The sequence below is a fragment of the Galdieria sulphuraria genome (genome assembly GCF_000341285.1).
Source record: "Galdieria sulphuraria unplaced genomic scaffold scaf_55, whole genome shotgun sequence".
NCBI lineage: Eukaryota > Rhodophyta > Bangiophyceae > Galdieriales > Galdieriaceae > Galdieria > Galdieria sulphuraria.
The window spans coordinates 52,205-70,254 of NW_005178420.1; the positions used below are offsets into that span (position 1 = coordinate 52,205).

The window sequence follows — 18,050 nt, forward strand, 5'->3', positions numbered from 1 at the left end:
CTCATCATCATAAGCGCAGTTGAAGGTTGTTTTATAAAATTCAACTGGATGAATCTTCGTCAGTATCTTCTCTATCACTGCAATCGTCCTCATCCGACTCCTCATCCGAACATTCACTTTCTTCATCACTCTCTTCAGAATATTCACTTTCCTCATCATCATCATCTTCTTCTTCTGATAAACTATCCCATAAAGGAGTATCCTCGGCATCTGCAGATAATACATCAACGAAAGTCACGCATACATAGACTCCATTACATACCTCTCCAAACAGTTGTCTGCCATGGATGACTCGACCACAATGCAATTGTTCCATCCCAACTACTAGAAGCCATCACTGGTAAATATGGATGCCAATCAACATCACGAACAACTGCCTTGTGACCTTTCAATTGTGTCATCAATTCACCTTGAACAATATCATAAATATAAACGGCCCCATCATGAGAACCACAATACACATAACGTTGTCCAGTTGTAGATTGCGGAGAAAAACGGCACCGAATGAGAGTTTTCAAAGTTTGATGACCCACAAAAGTACGCAATGAAGTATCCTTTTCATGGACTCTACCAACATTTACTGGACGAGGATATTCCATCCAACGATAGTCCCATACATGTCTAGGAGGCCTAGTGGAAAGTAACTGTTTCCAATCATTTGTGGATACCATTTTACGTGTATCCCACAACTAAAACAATCAATCCATTGAAATGAAAATGATCTTGGTGTACGAACCTTGATAGTCTGATCCTTTGAATTGGAAATAAAATAGAGACCATCTCCTTTGGGACATATATAAGTGATTCCATCGGAATGACCCGCAAAGATACCAATAGGACCATTCTTCTTCTGTTGAGTTCTGCGGTCCCAAAGCATACAAAAACTATCATCACTACCAGAAACAAAGACATTTCCGGTATCATCCAAAAAAGAAACTGCATTGACATCATCGACATGAGAAGAAAGATTCTCCAATAGTTCTTGCCTACTCAAGTCATACAATAAGACAGCATTATTTGCAGAACCCGCCAAAAGTTGAGAACCACTCGGGGAGAATCGTATAGACCACAAACCAAAACCTTCACTTGAACGAGTTCCCAACGATACGCATTGATAGAATGAGGAGTCACTAGCTACTCCCACTAGTTGCACCAAACTTGTGATAGAAGTAAACGCCAATAATGACTGGTTTGGAGACATACTCATATCTGTTACTGTCCAATTGACGTTTCTACAAGGAATTGCTTTGATATGCTTCCAAGAGTTGACGCAACAGTCTGTCTGGAAAATATTGATGGCATCATCTTGTTCTGAACTACAAAAGAGGGTACCATCGGGAGAGAAGAAACCACCATAAATACGGCGACTGCACTTGGACACATATGCACGAAATAAGTTGGGAACAAACCTTTGTGTGATATTAGCTTTAGCGCTGGACTTCAGGTTCCCTGTTCTCTCTCGCTTGGGAAACAACATGAGACACCCATGAAGTGAGGGATAGTGATTAGCTTACCCTTTCGAGTAGTGAAGTAACGGTTTTGAAAGAAGTTCCGTCTGTTTGGCGCTTTATTCTATGGAGTAGTTCGTGTTCCTTGGCCAACAAATTTTCTTGATTCTGCTGAGCAGTCACAACTGCAGCTGCCATAAGAAATCCAAAAGTCCAACTGTGAGAAGAAGAAGAGGAAGTGTTGTGGGCCATGACGTTTGCATCCAGTTTTCCAGTCAGTTATTATTGGAACTCCAATCTTCAGTTTCCTTACATAATGATGAAAATGAGATAGTTCATCCACATATGAAATATCTATGTTGCCAACTTTTTTTGGAATCAACCACTCTAAAGTAACATATACATTTGAAGAGATAGTCATTAGAAATTTGTTCTTGGTGGACTTGGCCCATACGTCACGTTGGATAGAGTAGTCATAACAGTTCGAAATGACTCTTCGTAAACCAGTTTGTAAGTTAAAGTCTTTGATGTACACAATATATATTCACATATGCTATTTCTCAATCAGTTACTAAAGTAGAAAAATTACAGCCGGGGACACAGGGGCACAACTTGATCGTGCAAGTGATGAACGTCGGTGAAGTTATGGAAAAAGTGAGACCAAGTGGTGACAAACTGCAAATCGCTGAAGTTTTGCTCGCTGATGAAACCGGGGCGGTGTTGTTTACTGCAAGGAACGGTAAGCCTTTTTTATCCAGTTGGGATGCCTAAAACTGATGAGGTCGGTCTTAAAGAACAAATCAAACTCTTCAAAAAAGGAGAGTGTGTTACCGTTCGAAATGCAAAAGTCAACATGGTGAGAGGGTTTATTCGTTTAGTTGTAGACAAATGGGGTGCTATTAAACCTCCGGGTCCTACAGAAAAACTACAAGGACCACCCAAAGTAGAAAACAACATTTCCAACATAGAATATGAACTTGTTTAAGAAGATACTGTGTGAAACTTAAAGAGCTAAAGCGAAACTATTGGTCTTTATAATTGCCTATGAATAACTTTTGCAAAACTTAACGATCCTTCGCAATATATATATATATATATATATATATATCGTTGTACATATCTATATATTCACATCTAAGAAAGACAAGACTAAAATAAGTCATCCTCCAAAAGTTAACTCCAAAACAAAAGGAAAAATACTATCAGGAATACTCTGTGTTATCTAAGCCTTCTTCGGAGATGTTTCTAGAAAAGAAGTCTGCGAGGCCTTTGTTCTTCACAGAAACATAGTCTTTCAAAAGAATACAACGATAAGGATGCCTCAGTTTTCTTAAAGCACTCAGCTCCAAATGTCTTATCCGTTCTCGTGTCACACAAAAAATACTGCTTATCTCATCCAACGTCTTACAAGCTCCATCATCTAAGCCAAACCGCATTCTAATCACATCTCGTTCTCTTGGAGTTAAAGTTACCTCTAAAATCTTTTCCAAATCTCTGCGCAACATATTATTCTCTAATTCATCTTCAGGATGTAAAACATCTCCAGCAACCGTATCACCCAATGTAGTACGCTTATCACCATATTCATAGGATAAAGGAGAATCCAAAGATAAAGAATGAAGAAGACATCTATTGGCAGTCTGAAACTGTTCAATAGTAAGACCACTTTCTTTAAACACTTCTTCTTGAGTTGGTTCTCTTCCCAACTCTGCAGTCAATTTGCTATCAGTACGACGAATTGTTGACATAAATTCGTAAAAATACGCAGGAATTCTCCAATGTCGTGTCTGTTCAGTTAAAGCTCGGGTCATCGCATATTTGATCCACCAAATCTATATAACTCAGCAATTCAATTAAAAAAAACACGAAACACAGAAGACACTCACTGCATAACTACCAAAGCGAAATCCCTTTGACGAATCAAAACGTTCTGCAGCTTTAATGAGACCAATGCTTCCTTCTTGCATCAAATCTTGAAGAGAAAGACCATACTTTGAATAGAACCGAGCAATGTAATAAACAAGACGCAAATTGGAATGGATAATCTTGTCCTTGGATTCTCTCAAGCCTTTTATCTTTCTCGCAAACTCAACTGAATCGGAAAATCCAACAGCTTCCGCCCATTCAGCTAAAGTAGGATTCCTACCAAGTAACTCACTAACACGGTCACGCTCTCTTTCCCAAGTCCTTAATAGTTGTATTTGATTACAAATATCAACTTCTTCTTCAAAACTCAGCTTGGGAATCACATGACAATTACTTATAAATGAAGATGGCGAAACTGATTTTTGGAAGCTTTTGGAACCTCTCCATGGTGACTGAGCTTCATTTAACTTGTCACTACCGACAATATCCTTCGACCCTATTATCCATCAAATACGCCTCAAGTACAAGGCAAAAATGCTACGTTTGACTAACCTTGCGAAAAAGAATCAATATTGTTTCTTTTTTTCACTTCCTTCCTATCTTGTTCAACTCTCTTCAAGTCCACGACTCCGTTCTCCCTACTTTTCTGAAAACCAGAAACAGTTCCATGGTGCTTCAAACTTTCCGTATTTCTTCCTTTTGAAGTAAACATCTTTTCAAGACAAAATTCCCGTTCGATTCTCTTCAACTCTTCTGCGCCAGGCTCTATTACACTATCTTCGTCGGGAACTTGTGCAATACGCTCTTGAACTAGAGTCGAATTTGCGACACTCTGTGATAACTCATTACTTACAACATCAACTGGCAACTTTTCTCCACTGCGTTCAACTTTCTTCACGTTATTTCTCTTTCTCACTGTTCTTTTACCTCTTCTTGCGTAATCACCAGAAGGAACTGTTCCCGAATTCAGAGACACTTGAACAACCTTTTCGTTGCTTTTTTTCGAGTCAAACGATAAACAGTCTATTTCGTGGGTCGTGAGTTCCTTCAGTTGAGCACCGTTTGCTTGGAACAGCCTCATGTCAAGCGAGGATCGAAAAAAGTTTCTTTGATGGTACAAATTGAAAAAAGTTAGAGGTTTGGACAAGTATCTAAAAACCAAAAAACGAGTGTGTCTACTGGGACGACCAACCGAATTACAAGAAAGAAAAGCAAGTCTCTTTTGTTGCATCGCAGAACAACAAGACTGCCAAAATGAGAAGAAAGAGAATGTTGGACGGCAATCATTCATCAGGGCCAATAATAGCCAATCATCACACAACGTTATTCTAAAAAAATGTTTGCACGAGGCACAATGAAGCACATCTTTAAGATGTTTTTATTGTTTATATATATAATTTGACATTTGGGAATGCTTTTCATTCAACAAAGAATGAACAAAGATAATAGTTAGGTAGTAGAAATATGAAGCACCAACTAACCGACTATGGACCAAACACAAGGAATAGGGTGGAATGATTGTGAATGAGATAGATAGATTGATTGGTTGACCATGAAAAGAGTCTTTTCTAAGTTAGCTTTTCCACGATATGAAAAGCCTGCGATACGTACAGAAATACCTGGACCGAGGTCAAGAGAACTTTTGAAGGAGATGGATATGCTGCAAGAAACAAGGACCATAAACTTTTTTATGGACACAGCCAAGGTAATGAGAAGTGATCTCTCAAGTTTGGTGAATACAAGTTCGTCTAGAGTCAAGGAACTTATGCAGTTGATGCCGATGGAAATGTAATATTGGACGTTTTTGGTCATATCGCTTCTTTGCCTTTGGGTTACAATCATCCTGCATTGGCTGAGGCAGCTTCCAAACCCGAGTGGCTACCGTTTCTCTTACAAAGACACGCTCTAGGTGTACAACCACCAGTAGAGTGGCCCAAGGAATTGAGAGAAACTTTAATGAGAGTTGCGCCAAAAGGACTTTCGGAGGTTCTGACAACTTGTGGCTGTGGTTCATCAGCCAACGAAAATGCCTTCAAGGTTAGCTATATGAAATAATCAGTTGAGAAAGCAGCTTCAAAAATTTGTTTAGGCAGCATTTATATGGAAAAGAGCACGAGAACGACACGGCTCGGAGCCAACAACTAAGGAGTTGATGAGTTGTATGCAAAATGAGGCTCCTGGAAGCCCACAAAAGAGCATCCTTTCCTTTGAAAGGAGTTTTCATGGAAGAACAATGGGTTGTTTATCAGCCACGAGGTCAAAACCCATACATAAAGTAGGAAGATTTGACCATCTCAAGTCATTTAAACTCGCTTGTCACACATAGGTGGATATTCCAGCGTTCCCTTGGCCAGTATGTCCTTTTCCTCATCTTTCTTATCCTTTGCATGAACATGAACGTGAAAATCGTGAAGAAGAAGATCGCTGTTTGACGCGTGTGGAAGATTTGATTCGTGCACATCCAATACCCGTGGCAGGAATTATCGTTGAACCAATTTTGGCAGAAGGAGGTGATCATGCTGCAACTCCATATTTTTATCAACAATTGCGAAGAATTGCCACAAGTAATGGCATAGCATTCATAGGTTGCTCTTTATACTTGGTCGTTTTTTACCATATTAATAGACTGTTGTATAGTTGATGAAGTACAAACTGGATGTGGAGGGACTGGAAAATTTTGGGCTCATGAATATTGGCAGTTGGATACTCCACCAGATATGGTTACTTTTGCCAAGAAAATGCAAGTTTCCGGTTTCTTTTTGAAAAGTGAATTCAGACCAGCTCAAGCATACAGAATATATAACACATGGATGGTAATGAAGTTATCTACATGGAAATGAAAAATTGAATCTTGTTAGGGCGACCCTCTTCGCATGTTGCAACTTCATGTGATTGCAAATGTGATCGAAAAGGAAAATCTTTTGACACGTGTTTCTGATACTGGAAATTTTGTAAAGATGGAACTTGAAAGGATATCTCGTGAGACTCCATTTCTTGTGGCCAACGTTAGAGGAAGTGGAACCTTTTTAGCATTTGATATGCCCAATGCGGCCACTCGAGACCAACTTTTATTCGAAATGCGTCAGAAAGGTGTCCAAATGGGAGGTTGTGGTGAAGTTACTATTCGGCTAAGACCACCTTTGATATTCAAGCAACAAGATGCCAACATTTTGATTGAAACTCTTGAACTGGTTCTAAAGAATCTCAAGGCGCATTCTAGTCAGAAGGAAAGCCTTCCAATTCATTAAATTCGTATATTTGTATAGTCAAAACGATGAATCATTTCTGTATGCGCTGTATTTCACAAACTCATTTGAAATACTATAGCGTTTGCTTATTCTCCTATATATTGTCAAAGAATTTCCCTTATATTATAGAAAAAGTCATCAAATTCAAGATACTCCAAAAATTCTTGCTACAATATTCAATGTCACCCCTTCATTGTAGTAGAAGTTCGGATCTCGTTTAAGTTCCCTTCTATTTGCAGAATGAAAAAGGACTGACATGTTCATTCGATTACTTTCCTAAATGGATAAACTGAAAGTATTGTCATCACGGTCTAGTCAGCTGCTAAGGAAACAAAATACAAATATAGAACAATACATTGACCTCTACAAAGCTTCAAAAACAATAAGAACGAGAAACGTTTTGTTATGTTGCCAGAAAAATAATGTCATTTGTTACTACTCTAAAACGCATCATCTTCTGAGAGTTGAATTTCGTTAGGATCTCGTCCAGTCATTTCAGAGTTCGAAGCATTAAGTTCAATCACCCACGAGGCACAGTTGCAAAATATTGGGGCTGTTATTGGAACATTGAGTTGATCCCGTAAATACTGAGTTTGAGGATTCAATGGAAGACACGCAGGAAGTGCAATATGAGTTCTTTGCCATTCCATCTTCTCCTCTCCACATGATAACGATTTGCTGGTGGGGCAAAACCTATGAAACTTAAGGTGCGACTGCTTTGTGAAACTTCGATTTTGACGAATATCGTGTATCTTCTTCCAGTTTTCCGCTTGTAAAAGATTCCAAGGACTCTGGCGAACGAATGCCGTCTCTAACAGGATTTGTACCCATTCTTCATCCATTCGCACTTCAAGCTCATCCTGAACTATATCGGGAAATCTGATTATTTTGTAAAACGGTCTGCGACGAAGACATTTATCCAATGCATAAAATTCACATGGAGACTCTTCGTTTATCTTCACAATCGCTTCAAAATAACAGTGCATGTGGGCCGAAAACCAATATCTTAAAAATGTCTCAATAGATTTATCGACAATGATGGATATGCTTACCTTGGTTGGAGAAGGAAGAGGAGGTTTTTGGTCCCTAAATTTCCGAGCTTTCCTTCTTCCAAGTCTTTCCTAAAGAACGGCTTCCTCTTTAACAATGATTCCTTATTTCCATACTCCGTCACTCCTTCTGGCCAATCATGACTGATAAAGATATCCAGTTTGTGGATAAGCAACGACAGACGATATATGTCTACTTCTCTAACATGATACACAGAATGCAACAAACTCTCTGTGTACGGTGGTCTTTCAAAATGCTCCTTTCGAAAATCTTGTTCTTTAAAAATCCCACTCAGTCCTCCTATTCTTAACTTGCCGATTCTTAATACTCCAGCTACACCCAAGTAAAAAATGTTAGGAGCAACCCATCCACCTAGGGGAAGCTCCTGAAGGTAGTTCGATGCTTCGTGGTTGCCACCAACAAAGACTGTGAGTTTTGGTGCTGTTAGTTCCCCTCGATAGTATTGGTAAAAATCGTTGAGTTGGCGGTACTTAGCAGGGCAACAAACACAACTAAGGTCTTGCCAGTTTCGAACAGCTTGAAAGTCCCCACAACAAAGTATCAAGTCAATAGAAACGGAATGTTCCCTTTCATAGCACTCTACTGTCTCATAAAGAAGTGATAACTTCCCATGGATGCAACCAGCAACAAAAACGTTCATATAGAAAACTGATATTTCACACAAGTATAATTTAAAATCGCATTTCTTTTTAAAGGATAATAACAATGTTGGAAAGATAATGTAGGTCTTGATTGCTATATTTAAAATTTTATTTGCAACTATCCTTCAAAAAAGTGAAATCACAAAGGAAAACAACACAGGTTTCAACAATCCATAGTTTCCTTATTGCGACAGCTCTACTTGCGATTAGTACAAACCAGTTGACTAACACCAGTACTTACAATGAATAACAACATTTTCTCTGCTTATTGCTTCTTAGCACCAGTTCCTTTCAACTTGGCTTCAGGACCAGACTTCTCAGTTGGTTTTGTAGCTTCTGCTGCTGCAGGTTTACTCGTGGCTTCCTTCTTTGAAGCTCCTTTCTTTCCTTCCTTTGGCATTATGATACTAGTTTGAGAGAATACAAACGTGCGATGAGGAAAACTGTCGAAAATGTAACAAACAATTATGGATGGAATGGTGAAAACGATCAAGCTATTTATAGACCGTTTTCGTGTCAATTCAATCACATTTCAGCTCATCTGTCCGAAATTCTACTCTGGAGTTTCCTATGAAACTTTCCCAATTTTCTATTTGATCTGTTTGGGATGGAATCTTCTGGGTAACTATCGATCCTCCAATCATCTTTCGTGAAAATGGCGCAAATTTTTCTGATTCATGTTTTGTAGTTTTGTGAAAATATTTGTGTATGGTTGGACTATTTTTCCTTTGTTAAAACCAAAGGAACAATTGTATTTTTGCTTGCTCTGGAAGCTTGAAATCGTTGAATGCTTCAGGAAAGGAAGATTCTTCCAGTGTTTATTATCTTCGAAATATAATTATTGGTTTCGTTCTGAGTTTTTTCTGAATTTGAGTCGTATTGGTTAGCCATACTTTATCTCAAGTTTAGCATGTCAGGTTCTATCGAGATCGATAATGAGTGAAATGACTGCAATTGCTACCATATCCTTTCTGTGTGGTTAAGAAGGGTTGAAGGTAAACGAGGGAGCTATGGGAAAGACCAGTTTTGCGTTGGTGACACTTTATTGTCATTTCTAGAATACAAATATGACACTGAGAGTTTCATTCTTTGCGTTTCTCTTTTTATTATTCATCATGAGTTTTTCTTTGGAGTTGGATGCATCATTTTAGAGTCTTAGTACTGTTTGAATCCTGAGTCTTAGTCATAGTCGACTCTGCTACAGCCACTATGCTTCTATATTCACGTTTATTTTCATTTTCCTTCGAACAGCATATCAGAAGCTATTTTGTATGATGGAACTGCTCGAGAAACCAACTGTAAAGTCTCACATTTTTAAAGGCTTGCGACACAACTTATTGTTAAATGTCAGCCACACAACTGTTTTTCGTTATTTTCCTCGATGCCAGCTTCCTTGATCCATTCAAGAAACCAAGTTTTTCTAACATTCTGTCATGGTGAATAACCTCGAGTATTGCTTTTAACATGTGTTTGCCCTTATACGTCAGGACTTGCTCATTAATACAAAATTCTGAAGATTTTTCAATATAACAATTCTAAAGAATTCCTGTAGATATGATAACAACGTAGTAGTTCAAACTATATACTCGTTTATTTCAAGATAACTCTCCACGACAAGCACTACTCAACAATAACACAAATGATATATGAATTCAAGACATGAAACAAACAAATACCGATAAAGAACTTTCAAGTCTATTGTAAGTATATATGTATGCTATATAAGCCGAGTCAATCTTCTTACCGGAAAGTATTCCTTTCTTTACTGCTTCTTAGCACCCGTTCCTTTCAACTTGGATTCAGGACCTGACTTCTCGGAAGGCTTTGTTGTATCTCCTGCTGGTTTTGTTGCTGCATCCTTCTTTGGGGCGTCTTTCTTTCCTTCCTTTGGCATTTGTTTTGAGTGTTTGAGGCTTAAAACAAGTAGACAAACGAAGTTGTAACAAATGGTGAGGAAAAGGAGGGATACAAAGTTCGCTATTTATAGGCACTTTGGGATCTGATGTGACTGGATTTCATCCCATCTGGCAGAAATTCAAAGTGAGAAATGATTGGCATATCCGGCAATCATCGAATTTTCCAGTCCAGAGTCAGGGACGTTCCGTTGCACTTTGTATATTTTACACTCTTGTTTTTGAGTGACTCTTGTCGATAATAAATGCACACTTTTTCAATGAAACTCGTGACAAGTTTTTCCACAACTTGGCAATTAGCTAGAGCTCATCTTTTAGAGACGTCGCAACAACACAGTTTTCTTGACTTTGTCAAAAGACAAATTCTCTTTGGTTTAAGAGAAACTGTAGAGATTTTGACATTGCTTTACAACAGCTTTTTTCGAGTAGTTTCTTACACCTTGAAAACCTTCTGACGAGGAAAGTGATAAAATCCGCGGAAGATTGAATGCGTTTCGATATTGAAAGATTATGCTTGCATGGTCAGCGCTCGCACCTCGTTTCTGGAGGTGTCTGAATAGGACACCCAGAAACAAAATAGAAAAACTCTTACAAATCAAACAGAAAAGAAATTTTTCTTCTACACAGGGAACTATTGCAAGAAAAGAGTCTACAGAGACTGCCGATTTCAAGAGTGTGAAAGCATGTGATCTCAGCCTGCCACGAAAGGTTCACGCTAGTCGAAAGATCATGTTTCCAGTGAAGAAAACGATATATTCTCAGGGAAAGAGGATAAGAATGGATTTACCTCCACCTAGACTTTACGTAGGTTTCGCAGACTTCAGCAAAGAGACATTTTGTTGAGTGTTCGAAAAGGTAAACGCAGGTAGTGTCAAAGGTAGAAGACTCTTAAACCCTCCAGTTTATATAAGACCTATGATGTCCAAAGTCAGGTCTGCTTTATTTTGTATGGTAAGTGTAGGAATTGTAGTTGAGCAATTGTTCAAGTTGTCATTGTGTAGTTGACAGATATGAAGTTGTTGAGACCAGAATACAGAATACTGGACATTTTTGCTGGTACAGGAGCAGTTGGCATAGAAGCCTTGTCGCAGAATGTGGGTAAGGCTGTCTTTGTGGACTCTAGCCCGGTAAGTCTTTCATACTTTTGTAGGCGCTTAATGACGTTGCGTAGGACTGTTGTGCAACAGTGAGAGAGAATTTGGAAAGATGTCGGTTTTCAGATAGGGGCGACGCATTTTGTTCGACATACGAAGACGTAAGTTGTTGAGAAAAGTAAAAAAGTTCACACGAATGAGGGTTTCTTAGTTTGTGGATAATCCTGGACGGTTTCAAGTGAAAGGAACGTTTGAACTTGTCACTTTGACACCCCCATATGAAGAGATAGATTATAATACTCTGATGAGTACCATAGCTACGTCAAGCTTGATTGGTCCTGGTTCGGTGGTAGTTGTCGAGTATCCCATTGAGCTTGGTAAATGGTTATATCTTTCTTTCTTTCAAGTAATTTTACATATTTCATAGGCGTAATGCCTCCTGTTATTATGGAACGGTTGGTAGGTTTGCGGAATCGTCGTTATGGTCGTACAGTTCTGGGACTCTATGGAGTTGATCCAGAGCCCCCTTTAGATGCACGTCCTGAAGAATTTGAAGCCAAGAAAGGCACCAAATTAAATAAACGTGCAGATGCTGTTCGAATAGCAGAAGAGGCAAGGGAATCGAACGAAACTTCGTCAGATGATAATTAATAAAGATAGAATGTACATATAGCATACAGTGCAAGTACTCATAAATAGAAGACGGTAGCTTTCTAACACTGGTCTATTCGCCTATCTCTTCGTTGTATGCTAGTTTGGTATAGTACACGTTCTATTCTATGAAGGAATGAAATACAAAGCAGAATATATTCATCAAAAATACAAAAAGTAAAGTTATTCTCCTCCTTATCCTTTCCGTTTGTCAGATAGTTGCTATTTCTTTGCCCTAACAATGACAAAGTTTAAAGCGTAACTCACAGTCCGAATACTTGCTGGGGGCTGATTGCATTGATATATTTCAAAAAACCAATGAGAGACTCCCAAAATCAAAAAATCCTTTTGATTGGCGAACACAATCTTTGGACAAGCCAAAATTACCAATAGAGTCAACAGGACACATTTTCTAGATGGAATGCTTTTGTAGTTGGGGACATTCTTCTGGGAAACGGTATTATGAAAGGCTTACCAGAGTCAGCCTTGATAGCAATATTCGTGGTGGTTCTTGTTTTAGCAAGTTTCATTGTAGTTTTAGCAGTCATATTCCGTCATAGGGGAGAAATTAGACGTTGGCAAAGGCGGGTTGTAAGGAGACCCCGTTTGAGTATCCAGAGTTTGGGTAGACAAAAGGGTCTCACTTTGGAGGAAATAACCCAGTATTGTCCTTTGTTTGAATATTATGGACAAGATAAAAAGATAAAACCCTGTTTCGAGGACGATGAATTGCCAGAAGACAGTTGGTGGAAGGAAGAAGCAGAAAAGAAGGGAAGGGACGCAGCAGTTACCAACCTAGATAGTCAAGGTGAAGAAGTGTTGACGAGCAGCATACCACAACAGGAAGCAACTTCTTCTGAAGTAAGAGCTTCGGGTTATAGGACCAACGAAAACTGGAAAATGGCATTATCTGAAAGGAACGGTAGTTGCTATTTTCGAGAGCCTATTTGTGCCATTTGTTTAGAAGAGATGGATCCCCCTTGTTTGGTTCGTATTTTGCGTTGTCAACATGGTTTCCATGCTCAATGTGTTACTCATTGGCTCCTTTCAGCGAACCGTTGTCCCCTTTGTAATGTCGTTTGTTTTCAACGGGAACAGAAATCAGAAACTGTTACAAATAATGCAGTAGAACAAATGGGTAGCAGTTCAGAACAGACATCCATGGAAGCGATTCACGTTATGTAGTGCGCGAATGGAATGTCTCATTGAACTTTAAGTACACGAAGACACGAACATACGTTTGAGTTTTCACTCATCAGGACATGTTTTACTAACGCCACACAAAGAAATTGAACAAAACACTAGGTCATTGGAAAAACTCTTTAAAACTCTGGACTTGTTGTTCGTCAGAAGTGTATCCAAGAAGTGGTAAATCCCATGCCTCAAGAATAGTCTTGAGTGTGTTCAAATGATTACTCTTTGTGGTGGAGACCATGGTTCTGTTTGGTTGCTCACTCCACATAACAATCAGTGGAACTGGTCCACCGCCATAGACACCTCCGGCAGGAAGTAATTTAGTTCCCTTTTTCAAGACAGGGCTATCTGGCCCTGCAGTTACATATTCCCATCCGTCAGTAGACTTATTATTGTCATAGTCTGACTGGTCCCATGTGAGGAAGATAACAGAGTTGGTAGATTGCCATATTTTGGAGGAGGTTATGTTTGTGACGCAATCTTCTACAAACTTATCACCTTGAGTCCACAGTAATGTCAAGTTGGAGTAAGGACAGAGGTTTCCACTTTGTCCGTGCATATCTTGGCAAACATCTGGGGTAATAAAGGAATAGTTGGGTAAAGTTCCGCTTTCCAGATCTGTCATGAGATGGCTATATGGGACTATGTTCCGGACACGAGTTGCATTCTCTGTAATTTGGGGATACAGTGCAAATGGAGTATGCTTTTTGACGTATAACGCGGTCGAAGAATTGCTAGGATAGAAATTTCCGAGGAAACCTACTGATGGGATATGTTGGGCATAGTTTTTCCAAGTCATACCTTTGTTCTCAAGAAGGTCAGCTATATTGGTATGAGGAAAAGTCTGATATTCAAAGAGTCAGATATAAGCTTTCCTTAAAAGTGGTAGTACGCATACCTGGTTGGGATCATCTGAAAATGACCAATAGTTGGAACCTGCAGTGATTGCTATATAGTTTGGAAGACTTGGATTGGTATAGCCATGATAATGAGAAGCGTACATCTTTGTTTTGATCAGTTCATTAATGAAAGGCATTTCGCTGGAGTGCTCTGTAATATTGGCTCTTCCTGTGTTTTCCATCATGATTATGATAACATGGTCAAAGAATGGAAGTGACGAGGAATTGGTTGTAACATTGCTTGAACTCACACAAATCACGACACTGAGTTGGAGAAGTAGAGTTACGCAAACAACGATATAATTATTTGAACGAGTCATCATCATAAAACAATTTACGGAAATCAGCTCTTCTTTTCAACAATCAAATGAACAAAATCTTTGGGACAGGTGGTATGGGAATATTCGAATATTCTTCGCATCCTCACAGTATCTTTTGTCTTTGGATTCTTTCCGTAGCGAATTTTACTACGGAATAATATCATATTCTTCCATCTTGCCAAACAGCTGTATATTTTGTTGTATACCATTTAACTTTTGAAAGAATCGTCACATACGTTTCATATGGAAAACTACAAGCCAAAATAACTTCATTTCATTTTTCGTTGGAATCAAAGAATTTGTTTAAGCCCATCTAATACGATCAAGTTTTATTATTCTTCTTCTACTTCTTCTTCTATTATTATTTCTTCTTCACTTTCTTCATCTCCACTAACTTCACGATTTCTTTCTTCCAACTCGTCCATCAATCGAGACAAGAGCCTATCATCTCTATCACTAATAGCTCGTGGCTGGACAGAATTTCAGTCGTAGTTAAAAGGACAGCTTCACTTACTTCTTCTTTCATAGTAAATTTGCCATTCTTCTCCAGAATCTTTGTCTTTATCTTTTCCACTGCTCTTTGCAAAATATCGATACCTTGCGTCTTATCTAGACAATTGGTAGTTACGACATAAAGAGGTGGCTTTACTAGTTTAACTTTAACTGGGCTTTCATCCGTTCCTTCACTTTCACCAAGTAACAGAGCTTCCTTAACAGCATCGATACCTTCAAAGCGGAAACAATACACTTCTATATCCGCTCGAAACCTCATTACAGTTGGTGTTAGTTTACGTTGTATATTCTTCATCAACTCTTCTTTTTCTTTCTCAGTTATTTCCAAGTCGTTCGAAATGGAGGGATCTACCAATATTTGGCGAAAACCATCATAAGCGTGACCGAAACGTCGATATAGAGGCCAACCCCAACGTTGATACAAGTCTTCTAAATCAACTTCCACTGTTTCTGCAACATGTCTCATAATAGAATGAACTGCCCTACTTTTGTTCCATTTTTCTTCCATCCTTTGAAGGTCTTCGGGTGTTACTCTGCGTTTGCTCAAATCAATATAACCCTTTTCTTTATCCACACGTACTACGAGACAAACTTCCTGACGTCCCACTCGTAAAAGTTTGTTCACTGAGCGAATTCTTCGGCGGGAAAGTTCAGATAACATGATCATTCCGTGGATATTGTTGTACTCGAGAAGTTGGACATACGCACCCATCTCCTGAATATCTTTTACTTGGACCATGACTACATCCTCGGGTTCAGGATACGTGTTTTCATACATGCGACATTCCAACTGGACCATTTTATTTCTCAACAAATTATTGGTTCCCAATGAGTCGAGGAAGTAGTGCGGGTTATGATCGCCATATAACAATATTTTCTCCAGAGGGACGACTATATCAAGTGGAATATGCTTTCAAAGCAGTGAAATCAGTAGGAATTACAACAGTTGCTGTAAAAGGTGTAGATTCTGTTTGTGGTGTGACTCAGAAGAAGGTAAGAAACTTTGATTTTTGTTGAAAACTCACGAGTCGACACGGACGGTTTTTTTGATTAGGTTCCAGATAAACTAATTGACCCCAAGTCAGTTACGAATGTTTTCAGGGTTTCTGATCACCACGGTTGTATTTTTACTGGACTTGCTAGTAAGTGCTTGATTTTGGTGCTCTTCGTAAATAATATTTATTTGTTACAGCGGACGCGAGAGCACAGTTGCAAAGAACAAGGTCTGAAGCAGCCGATTTCAAGTTCAAGTTTGGATATGAAATTCCTGTGGATCAAATAGCGAAAAGATTGGCCGATATCAATCAAGTCTATACGCAACATGCATATATGAGACCCTTGGGAGTTTGTAAGTTTTTGCATATTCATTTGATTTTCTCTTGGCCTACTATCACTTGTAGCTCTTATTTTTATTGGTATGGATGACGAGAGAGGCCCGCAGTTGTACAAATGTGACCCTGCAGGTTATTATATTGGCTATAGAGGTTGTGCAGCAGGAGCTAAAGAGCAAGAGGCTATAAACTATTTGGAAAAAAAGTTGAAAGAAGAAGAAAAGAAACTTTCATATGAAGAAACAGTTCAACTTGCTCTAGCAACTCTTCAAAGTGTGGTAGCTGCTGATCTTAAGCCATCTGATGTGGAAGTTGCTGTAGTATCCAAGGACAATCCACGTTTTCGTATTCTGACTGATGAAGAAGTCGAGCAGCAACTCACAGCAATGACAGAAAAGGATTGAATTGGTGAAAGACTTGTTATTGCCGGAGTTTCTTTGATGAGAAGACTGTCGAGAGTGCTGTGGTTTATGTGATATTTTTAGAGTTTATTTGTTTCAGGTACACCAGTTTTGCAATAAATGGATATACTGCTTTTCATGAGACTTTTGCACGAAGTGTTGTCGTTCTTATAAAGCAGATCTTTGTAAATATTTTAGACTCAAGTCGATGTCGCAACTCAACTCTATTTCTTTTGTCTTTCATAAGTGGTTATCCATAACAACCATGACAAGTATCTATCCATATATATATATATATAATCCAAGTGTGACGAATAGTTTGAAGAGAGAACATTTATTCTAGAATATTCCAACACTGTAGTGCAAGTCAGCCAATACATTATGAACAAAGGCTTTCCGTCTTCATGAATGGCTCTTCCTTCAATAATCATTCCTGGAGAAAAATGCAAAAACTATTTCGAGATGAGTTTATTTTGAATTGCACTTTGACATGCTACGTCGAATATTCCCCTCCAACTCGGAAGAAAAGTCATACAATCATAATGAACAAGAAGAATCTTTTGATTCAAGTAGGTGAAATATATTCGGTTATTGGGGTTTTCGCTGAAAGAGAAGTGGTTAGGCGTTCCTCAAGAGCACGCTACTTTGGAATCATCTTTCTTAAGATCAGAGAACATAGCCATTGATGAAAAACAGAAAATTTTAAGTCTCATTCAAGAGAGTCATAGAGAAAATCTGGTTCTTCGAAGTGGTAAGTTGTTTTTAATGTCAAGGAGGACGGTATGAACAGTTTCAAGTTTTACGCCAATTGGAACAAGAAAATCAACAGTTAAAAGAAAGCCGTTGCTCGCAAGAAAAACTAGAACTTGAAATAGAGAAGTTGAAGGAACAAAACGTCTTTTGCAAACAGCGCATCCGGAGTTTGGAACAACAGTTGGCGGAGGCTTGTTATGCTCAACGAGAGGCAGAGAAGGCTTCGCAGCGTCGCGTTTCTTCAGATGTTTCTACGTGGAGTGAAAGTTCACTCACTTGTTCGTGTAAGCTAGACAAAGAACAACTTGTTTCGGAAAATTCAAATCTGAGGTCGGAGCTTTTGGAAAAACAAGCAATCATTTCGAGCCTGACAGCTAAGATTCGAAGTCAAGTTGTTTCTGGACCAACACATGTTGAAGGAAATAAGGAAACGAATCTGAATGAAAGAGAGACGTATCCATCAGTCGATAACAGAGAATTGGAGGATAGAAGAGGCAAGAGATCCATTTGTTCCGACAGTGTATATTTTATTCACATACATTTTCTAGGCATTGATGAAAGACACACAATGAGGCATTTCTCAAGTGGCGAAATAATGGAGGTTTCTAACACCACTTCGAAGAATGAAGAGATACAAGCAACAAACTTGTCACTGCAACCTCCTCCTCCTCCTCCTCCACCACCACCATCACCTACTGGAATAGGTT

At 38.9% G+C, this 18,050-nt stretch overlaps 12 protein-coding genes across 12 annotated transcripts in view; 7 read left to right on the top strand and 5 right to left on the bottom strand.

Moving 5' to 3' along the window:
* Window position 1: 1 nt before the first annotated feature.
* Gasu_54310 (transducin family protein / WD-40 repeat family protein) lies at window positions 2-1,706 on the bottom strand. Its single transcript, XM_005703443.1, has 4 exons — window positions 1,515-1,706; window positions 737-1,462; window positions 263-689; window positions 2-210 (listed from the first exon to the last, which is right to left on the bottom strand). The coding sequence occupies exons 1-4, from the start codon at window positions 1,698-1,700 to the stop codon at window positions 41-43; spliced, it is 1,509 nt and encodes a 502-aa protein (XP_005703500.1). The 5' UTR covers window positions 1,701-1,706; the 3' UTR covers window positions 2-40.
* A 140-nt stretch (window positions 1,707-1,846) lies between these two features.
* Window positions 1,847-2,497, top strand: Gasu_54320 (replication factor A1). The gene is made up of 3 exons (XM_005703444.1): window positions 1,847-1,958; window positions 2,017-2,187; window positions 2,243-2,497. The coding sequence occupies exons 1-3, from the start codon at window positions 1,937-1,939 to the stop codon at window positions 2,431-2,433; spliced, it is 384 nt and encodes a 127-aa protein (XP_005703501.1). The 5' UTR covers window positions 1,847-1,936; the 3' UTR covers window positions 2,434-2,497.
* Window positions 2,498-2,501: 4 nt separating this feature from the next.
* On the bottom strand, window positions 2,502-4,416 carry Gasu_54330 (RNA polymerase primary sigma factor). The gene is made up of 3 exons (XM_005703445.1): window positions 3,867-4,416; window positions 3,335-3,810; window positions 2,502-3,280 (listed from the first exon to the last, which is right to left on the bottom strand). The coding sequence occupies exons 1-3, from the start codon at window positions 4,393-4,395 to the stop codon at window positions 2,651-2,653; spliced, it is 1,635 nt and encodes a 544-aa protein (XP_005703502.1). The 5' UTR covers window positions 4,396-4,416; the 3' UTR covers window positions 2,502-2,650.
* A 400-nt stretch (window positions 4,417-4,816) lies between these two features.
* Window positions 4,817-6,787, top strand: Gasu_54340 (4-aminobutyrate transaminase). The gene is made up of 6 exons (XM_005703446.1): window positions 4,817-5,019; window positions 5,067-5,351; window positions 5,404-5,589; window positions 5,641-5,899; window positions 5,952-6,127; window positions 6,173-6,787. The coding sequence occupies exons 1-6, from the start codon at window positions 4,867-4,869 to the stop codon at window positions 6,560-6,562; spliced, it is 1,449 nt and encodes a 482-aa protein (XP_005703503.1). The 5' UTR covers window positions 4,817-4,866; the 3' UTR covers window positions 6,563-6,787.
* Window positions 6,788-6,806: 19 nt separating this feature from the next.
* On the bottom strand, window positions 6,807-8,296 carry Gasu_54350 (RNA lariat debranching enzyme). Its single transcript, XM_005703447.1, has 2 exons — window positions 7,615-8,296; window positions 6,807-7,567 (listed from the first exon to the last, which is right to left on the bottom strand). The coding sequence occupies exons 1-2, from the start codon at window positions 8,271-8,273 to the stop codon at window positions 7,003-7,005; spliced, it is 1,224 nt and encodes a 407-aa protein (XP_005703504.1). The 5' UTR covers window positions 8,274-8,296; the 3' UTR covers window positions 6,807-7,002.
* A 630-nt stretch (window positions 8,297-8,926) lies between these two features.
* Window positions 8,927-9,818, top strand: Gasu_54360 (uncharacterized protein). The gene has a single exon (XM_005703448.1). It carries the CDS (start codon window positions 8,952-8,954, stop codon window positions 9,159-9,161), a length of 210 nt encoding a protein of 69 aa, XP_005703505.1. The 5' UTR covers window positions 8,927-8,951; the 3' UTR covers window positions 9,162-9,818.
* Window positions 9,819-10,666: 848 nt separating this feature from the next.
* On the top strand, window positions 10,667-12,187 carry Gasu_54370 (putative N6-adenine-specific methylase). Its single transcript, XM_005703449.1, has 6 exons — window positions 10,667-10,991; window positions 11,043-11,138; window positions 11,189-11,314; window positions 11,359-11,442; window positions 11,493-11,658; window positions 11,709-12,187. Exons 1-6 carry the CDS (start codon window positions 10,698-10,700, stop codon window positions 11,930-11,932), a joined length of 990 nt encoding a protein of 329 aa, XP_005703506.1. The 5' UTR covers window positions 10,667-10,697; the 3' UTR covers window positions 11,933-12,187.
* Window positions 12,188-12,376: 189 nt separating this feature from the next.
* On the top strand, window positions 12,377-13,157 carry Gasu_54380 (zinc finger (C3HC4-type RING finger) family protein). The gene has a single exon (XM_005703450.1). It carries the CDS (start codon window positions 12,395-12,397, stop codon window positions 13,115-13,117), a length of 723 nt encoding a protein of 240 aa, XP_005703507.1. The 5' UTR covers window positions 12,377-12,394; the 3' UTR covers window positions 13,118-13,157.
* Window positions 13,158-13,183: 26 nt separating this feature from the next.
* Window positions 13,184-14,406, bottom strand: Gasu_54390 (acid phosphatase). The gene is made up of 2 exons (XM_005703451.1): window positions 14,025-14,406; window positions 13,184-13,970 (listed from the first exon to the last, which is right to left on the bottom strand). The coding sequence occupies exons 1-2, from the start codon at window positions 14,349-14,351 to the stop codon at window positions 13,239-13,241; spliced, it is 1,059 nt and encodes a 352-aa protein (XP_005703508.1). The 5' UTR covers window positions 14,352-14,406; the 3' UTR covers window positions 13,184-13,238.
* A 192-nt stretch (window positions 14,407-14,598) lies between these two features.
* Window positions 14,599-15,666, bottom strand: Gasu_54400 (translation initiation factor eIF-2 alpha subunit). Its single transcript, XM_005703452.1, has 2 exons — window positions 14,860-15,666; window positions 14,599-14,815 (listed from the first exon to the last, which is right to left on the bottom strand). The coding sequence occupies exons 1-2, from the start codon at window positions 15,655-15,657 to the stop codon at window positions 14,678-14,680; spliced, it is 936 nt and encodes a 311-aa protein (XP_005703509.1). The 5' UTR covers window positions 15,658-15,666; the 3' UTR covers window positions 14,599-14,677.
* Window positions 15,667-15,676: 10 nt separating this feature from the next.
* On the top strand, window positions 15,677-16,780 carry Gasu_54410 (20S proteasome subunit alpha 1). Its single transcript, XM_005703453.1, has 4 exons — window positions 15,677-15,851; window positions 15,913-16,000; window positions 16,051-16,206; window positions 16,259-16,780. Exons 1-4 carry the CDS (start codon window positions 15,687-15,689, stop codon window positions 16,591-16,593), a joined length of 744 nt encoding a protein of 247 aa, XP_005703510.1. The 5' UTR covers window positions 15,677-15,686; the 3' UTR covers window positions 16,594-16,780.
* Window positions 16,781-17,056: 276 nt separating this feature from the next.
* Gasu_54420 (uncharacterized protein) overlaps window positions 17,057-18,050 on the top strand; it is a 2,341-nt gene continuing 1,347 nt past the window's right edge. The window contains exons 1-3 of the mRNA XM_005703454.1: window positions 17,057-17,159; window positions 17,213-17,341; window positions 17,388-18,050. The exon at window positions 17,388-18,050 is cut by the window's right edge and continues 26 nt beyond it. Coding sequence (XP_005703511.1) covers window positions 17,081-17,159; window positions 17,213-17,341; window positions 17,388-18,050 — 871 coding nt within the window. The 5' untranslated portion in view covers window positions 17,057-17,080. The remainder of the gene's footprint in view (window positions 17,160-17,212; window positions 17,342-17,387) is intronic.

Coding starts and splice junctions, on each gene's coding strand:
- Gasu_54350 (XM_005703447.1), bottom strand. CDS start 8,273: ATGAACGTTTTTGTTGCTGGTTGCATCCATGGGAAGTTATCACTTCTT. Junction 7,568..7,614: donor CTCTTCCTTCTCCAACCAAG/GTAAGCATATCC, acceptor GACATTTTTAAG/ATATTGGTTTTCGGCCCACA.
- Gasu_54340 (XM_005703446.1), top strand. CDS start 4,867: ATGAAAAGAGTCTTTTCTAAGTTAGCTTTTCCACGATATGAAAAGCCT. Junction 5,590..5,640: donor GGTCAAAACCCATACATAAA/GTAGGAAGATTT, acceptor TGTCACACATAG/GTGGATATTCCAGCGTTCCC. Junction 6,128..6,172: donor GAATATATAACACATGGATG/GTAATGAAGTTA, acceptor GAATCTTGTTAG/GGCGACCCTCTTCGCATGTT.
- Gasu_54400 (XM_005703452.1), bottom strand. CDS start 15,657: ATGGTCCAGTTGGAATGTCGCATGTATGAAAACACGTATCCTGAACCC. Junction 14,816..14,859: donor AATTTACTATGAAAGAAGAA/GTAAGTGAAGCT, acceptor AATTCTGTCCAG/CCACGAGCTATTAGTGATAG.
- Gasu_54310 (XM_005703443.1), bottom strand. CDS start 1,700: ATGGCCCACAACACTTCCTCTTCTTCTTCTCACAGTTGGACTTTTGGA. Junction 1,463..1,514: donor TTACTTCACTACTCGAAAGG/GTAAGCTAATCA, acceptor TTGTTTCCCAAG/CGAGAGAGAACAGGGAACCT. Junction 211..262: donor GCAGACAACTGTTTGGAGAG/GTATGTAATGGA, acceptor TATTATCTGCAG/ATGCCGAGGATACTCCTTTA.
- Gasu_54380 (XM_005703450.1), top strand. CDS start 12,395: ATGAAAGGCTTACCAGAGTCAGCCTTGATAGCAATATTCGTGGTGGTT.
- Gasu_54410 (XM_005703453.1), top strand. CDS start 15,687: ATGAGTCGAGGAAGTAGTGCGGGTTATGATCGCCATATAACAATATTT. Junction 16,001..16,050: donor TATTTTTACTGGACTTGCTA/GTAAGTGCTTGA, acceptor TATTTGTTACAG/CGGACGCGAGAGCACAGTTG. Junction 16,207..16,258: donor TATGAGACCCTTGGGAGTTT/GTAAGTTTTTGC, acceptor TATCACTTGTAG/CTCTTATTTTTATTGGTATG.
- Gasu_54330 (XM_005703445.1), bottom strand. CDS start 4,395: ATGAGGCTGTTCCAAGCAAACGGTGCTCAACTGAAGGAACTCACGACC. Junction 3,811..3,866: donor TATTGATTCTTTTTCGCAAG/GTTAGTCAAACG, acceptor GATGGATAATAG/GGTCGAAGGATATTGTCGGT. Junction 3,281..3,334: donor TTCGCTTTGGTAGTTATGCA/GTGAGTGTCTTC, acceptor TGAGTTATATAG/ATTTGGTGGATCAAATATGC.
- Gasu_54320 (XM_005703444.1), top strand. CDS start 1,937: ATGACTCTTCGTAAACCAGTTT. Junction 1,959..2,016: donor GACTCTTCGTAAACCAGTTT/GTAAGTTAAAGT, acceptor TTTCTCAATCAG/TTACTAAAGTAGAAAAATTA. Junction 2,188..2,242: donor GTTGTTTACTGCAAGGAACG/GTAAGCCTTTTT, acceptor TCGGTCTTAAAG/AACAAATCAAACTCTTCAAA.
- Gasu_54370 (XM_005703449.1), top strand. CDS start 10,698: ATGCTTGCATGGTCAGCGCTCGCACCTCGTTTCTGGAGGTGTCTGAAT. Junction 10,992..11,042: donor TACCTCCACCTAGACTTTAC/GTAGGTTTCGCA, acceptor GTGTTCGAAAAG/GTAAACGCAGGTAGTGTCAA. Junction 11,315..11,358: donor TCTTTGTGGACTCTAGCCCG/GTAAGTCTTTCA, acceptor GACGTTGCGTAG/GACTGTTGTGCAACAGTGAG.
- Gasu_54360 (XM_005703448.1), top strand. CDS start 8,952: ATGTTTTGTAGTTTTGTGAAAATATTTGTGTATGGTTGGACTATTTTT.
- Gasu_54390 (XM_005703451.1), bottom strand. CDS start 14,351: ATGATGATGACTCGTTCAAATAATTATATCGTTGTTTGCGTAACTCTA. Junction 13,971..14,024: donor TTTCAGATGATCCCAACCAG/GTATGCGTACTA, acceptor TTTGAATATCAG/ACTTTTCCTCATACCAATAT.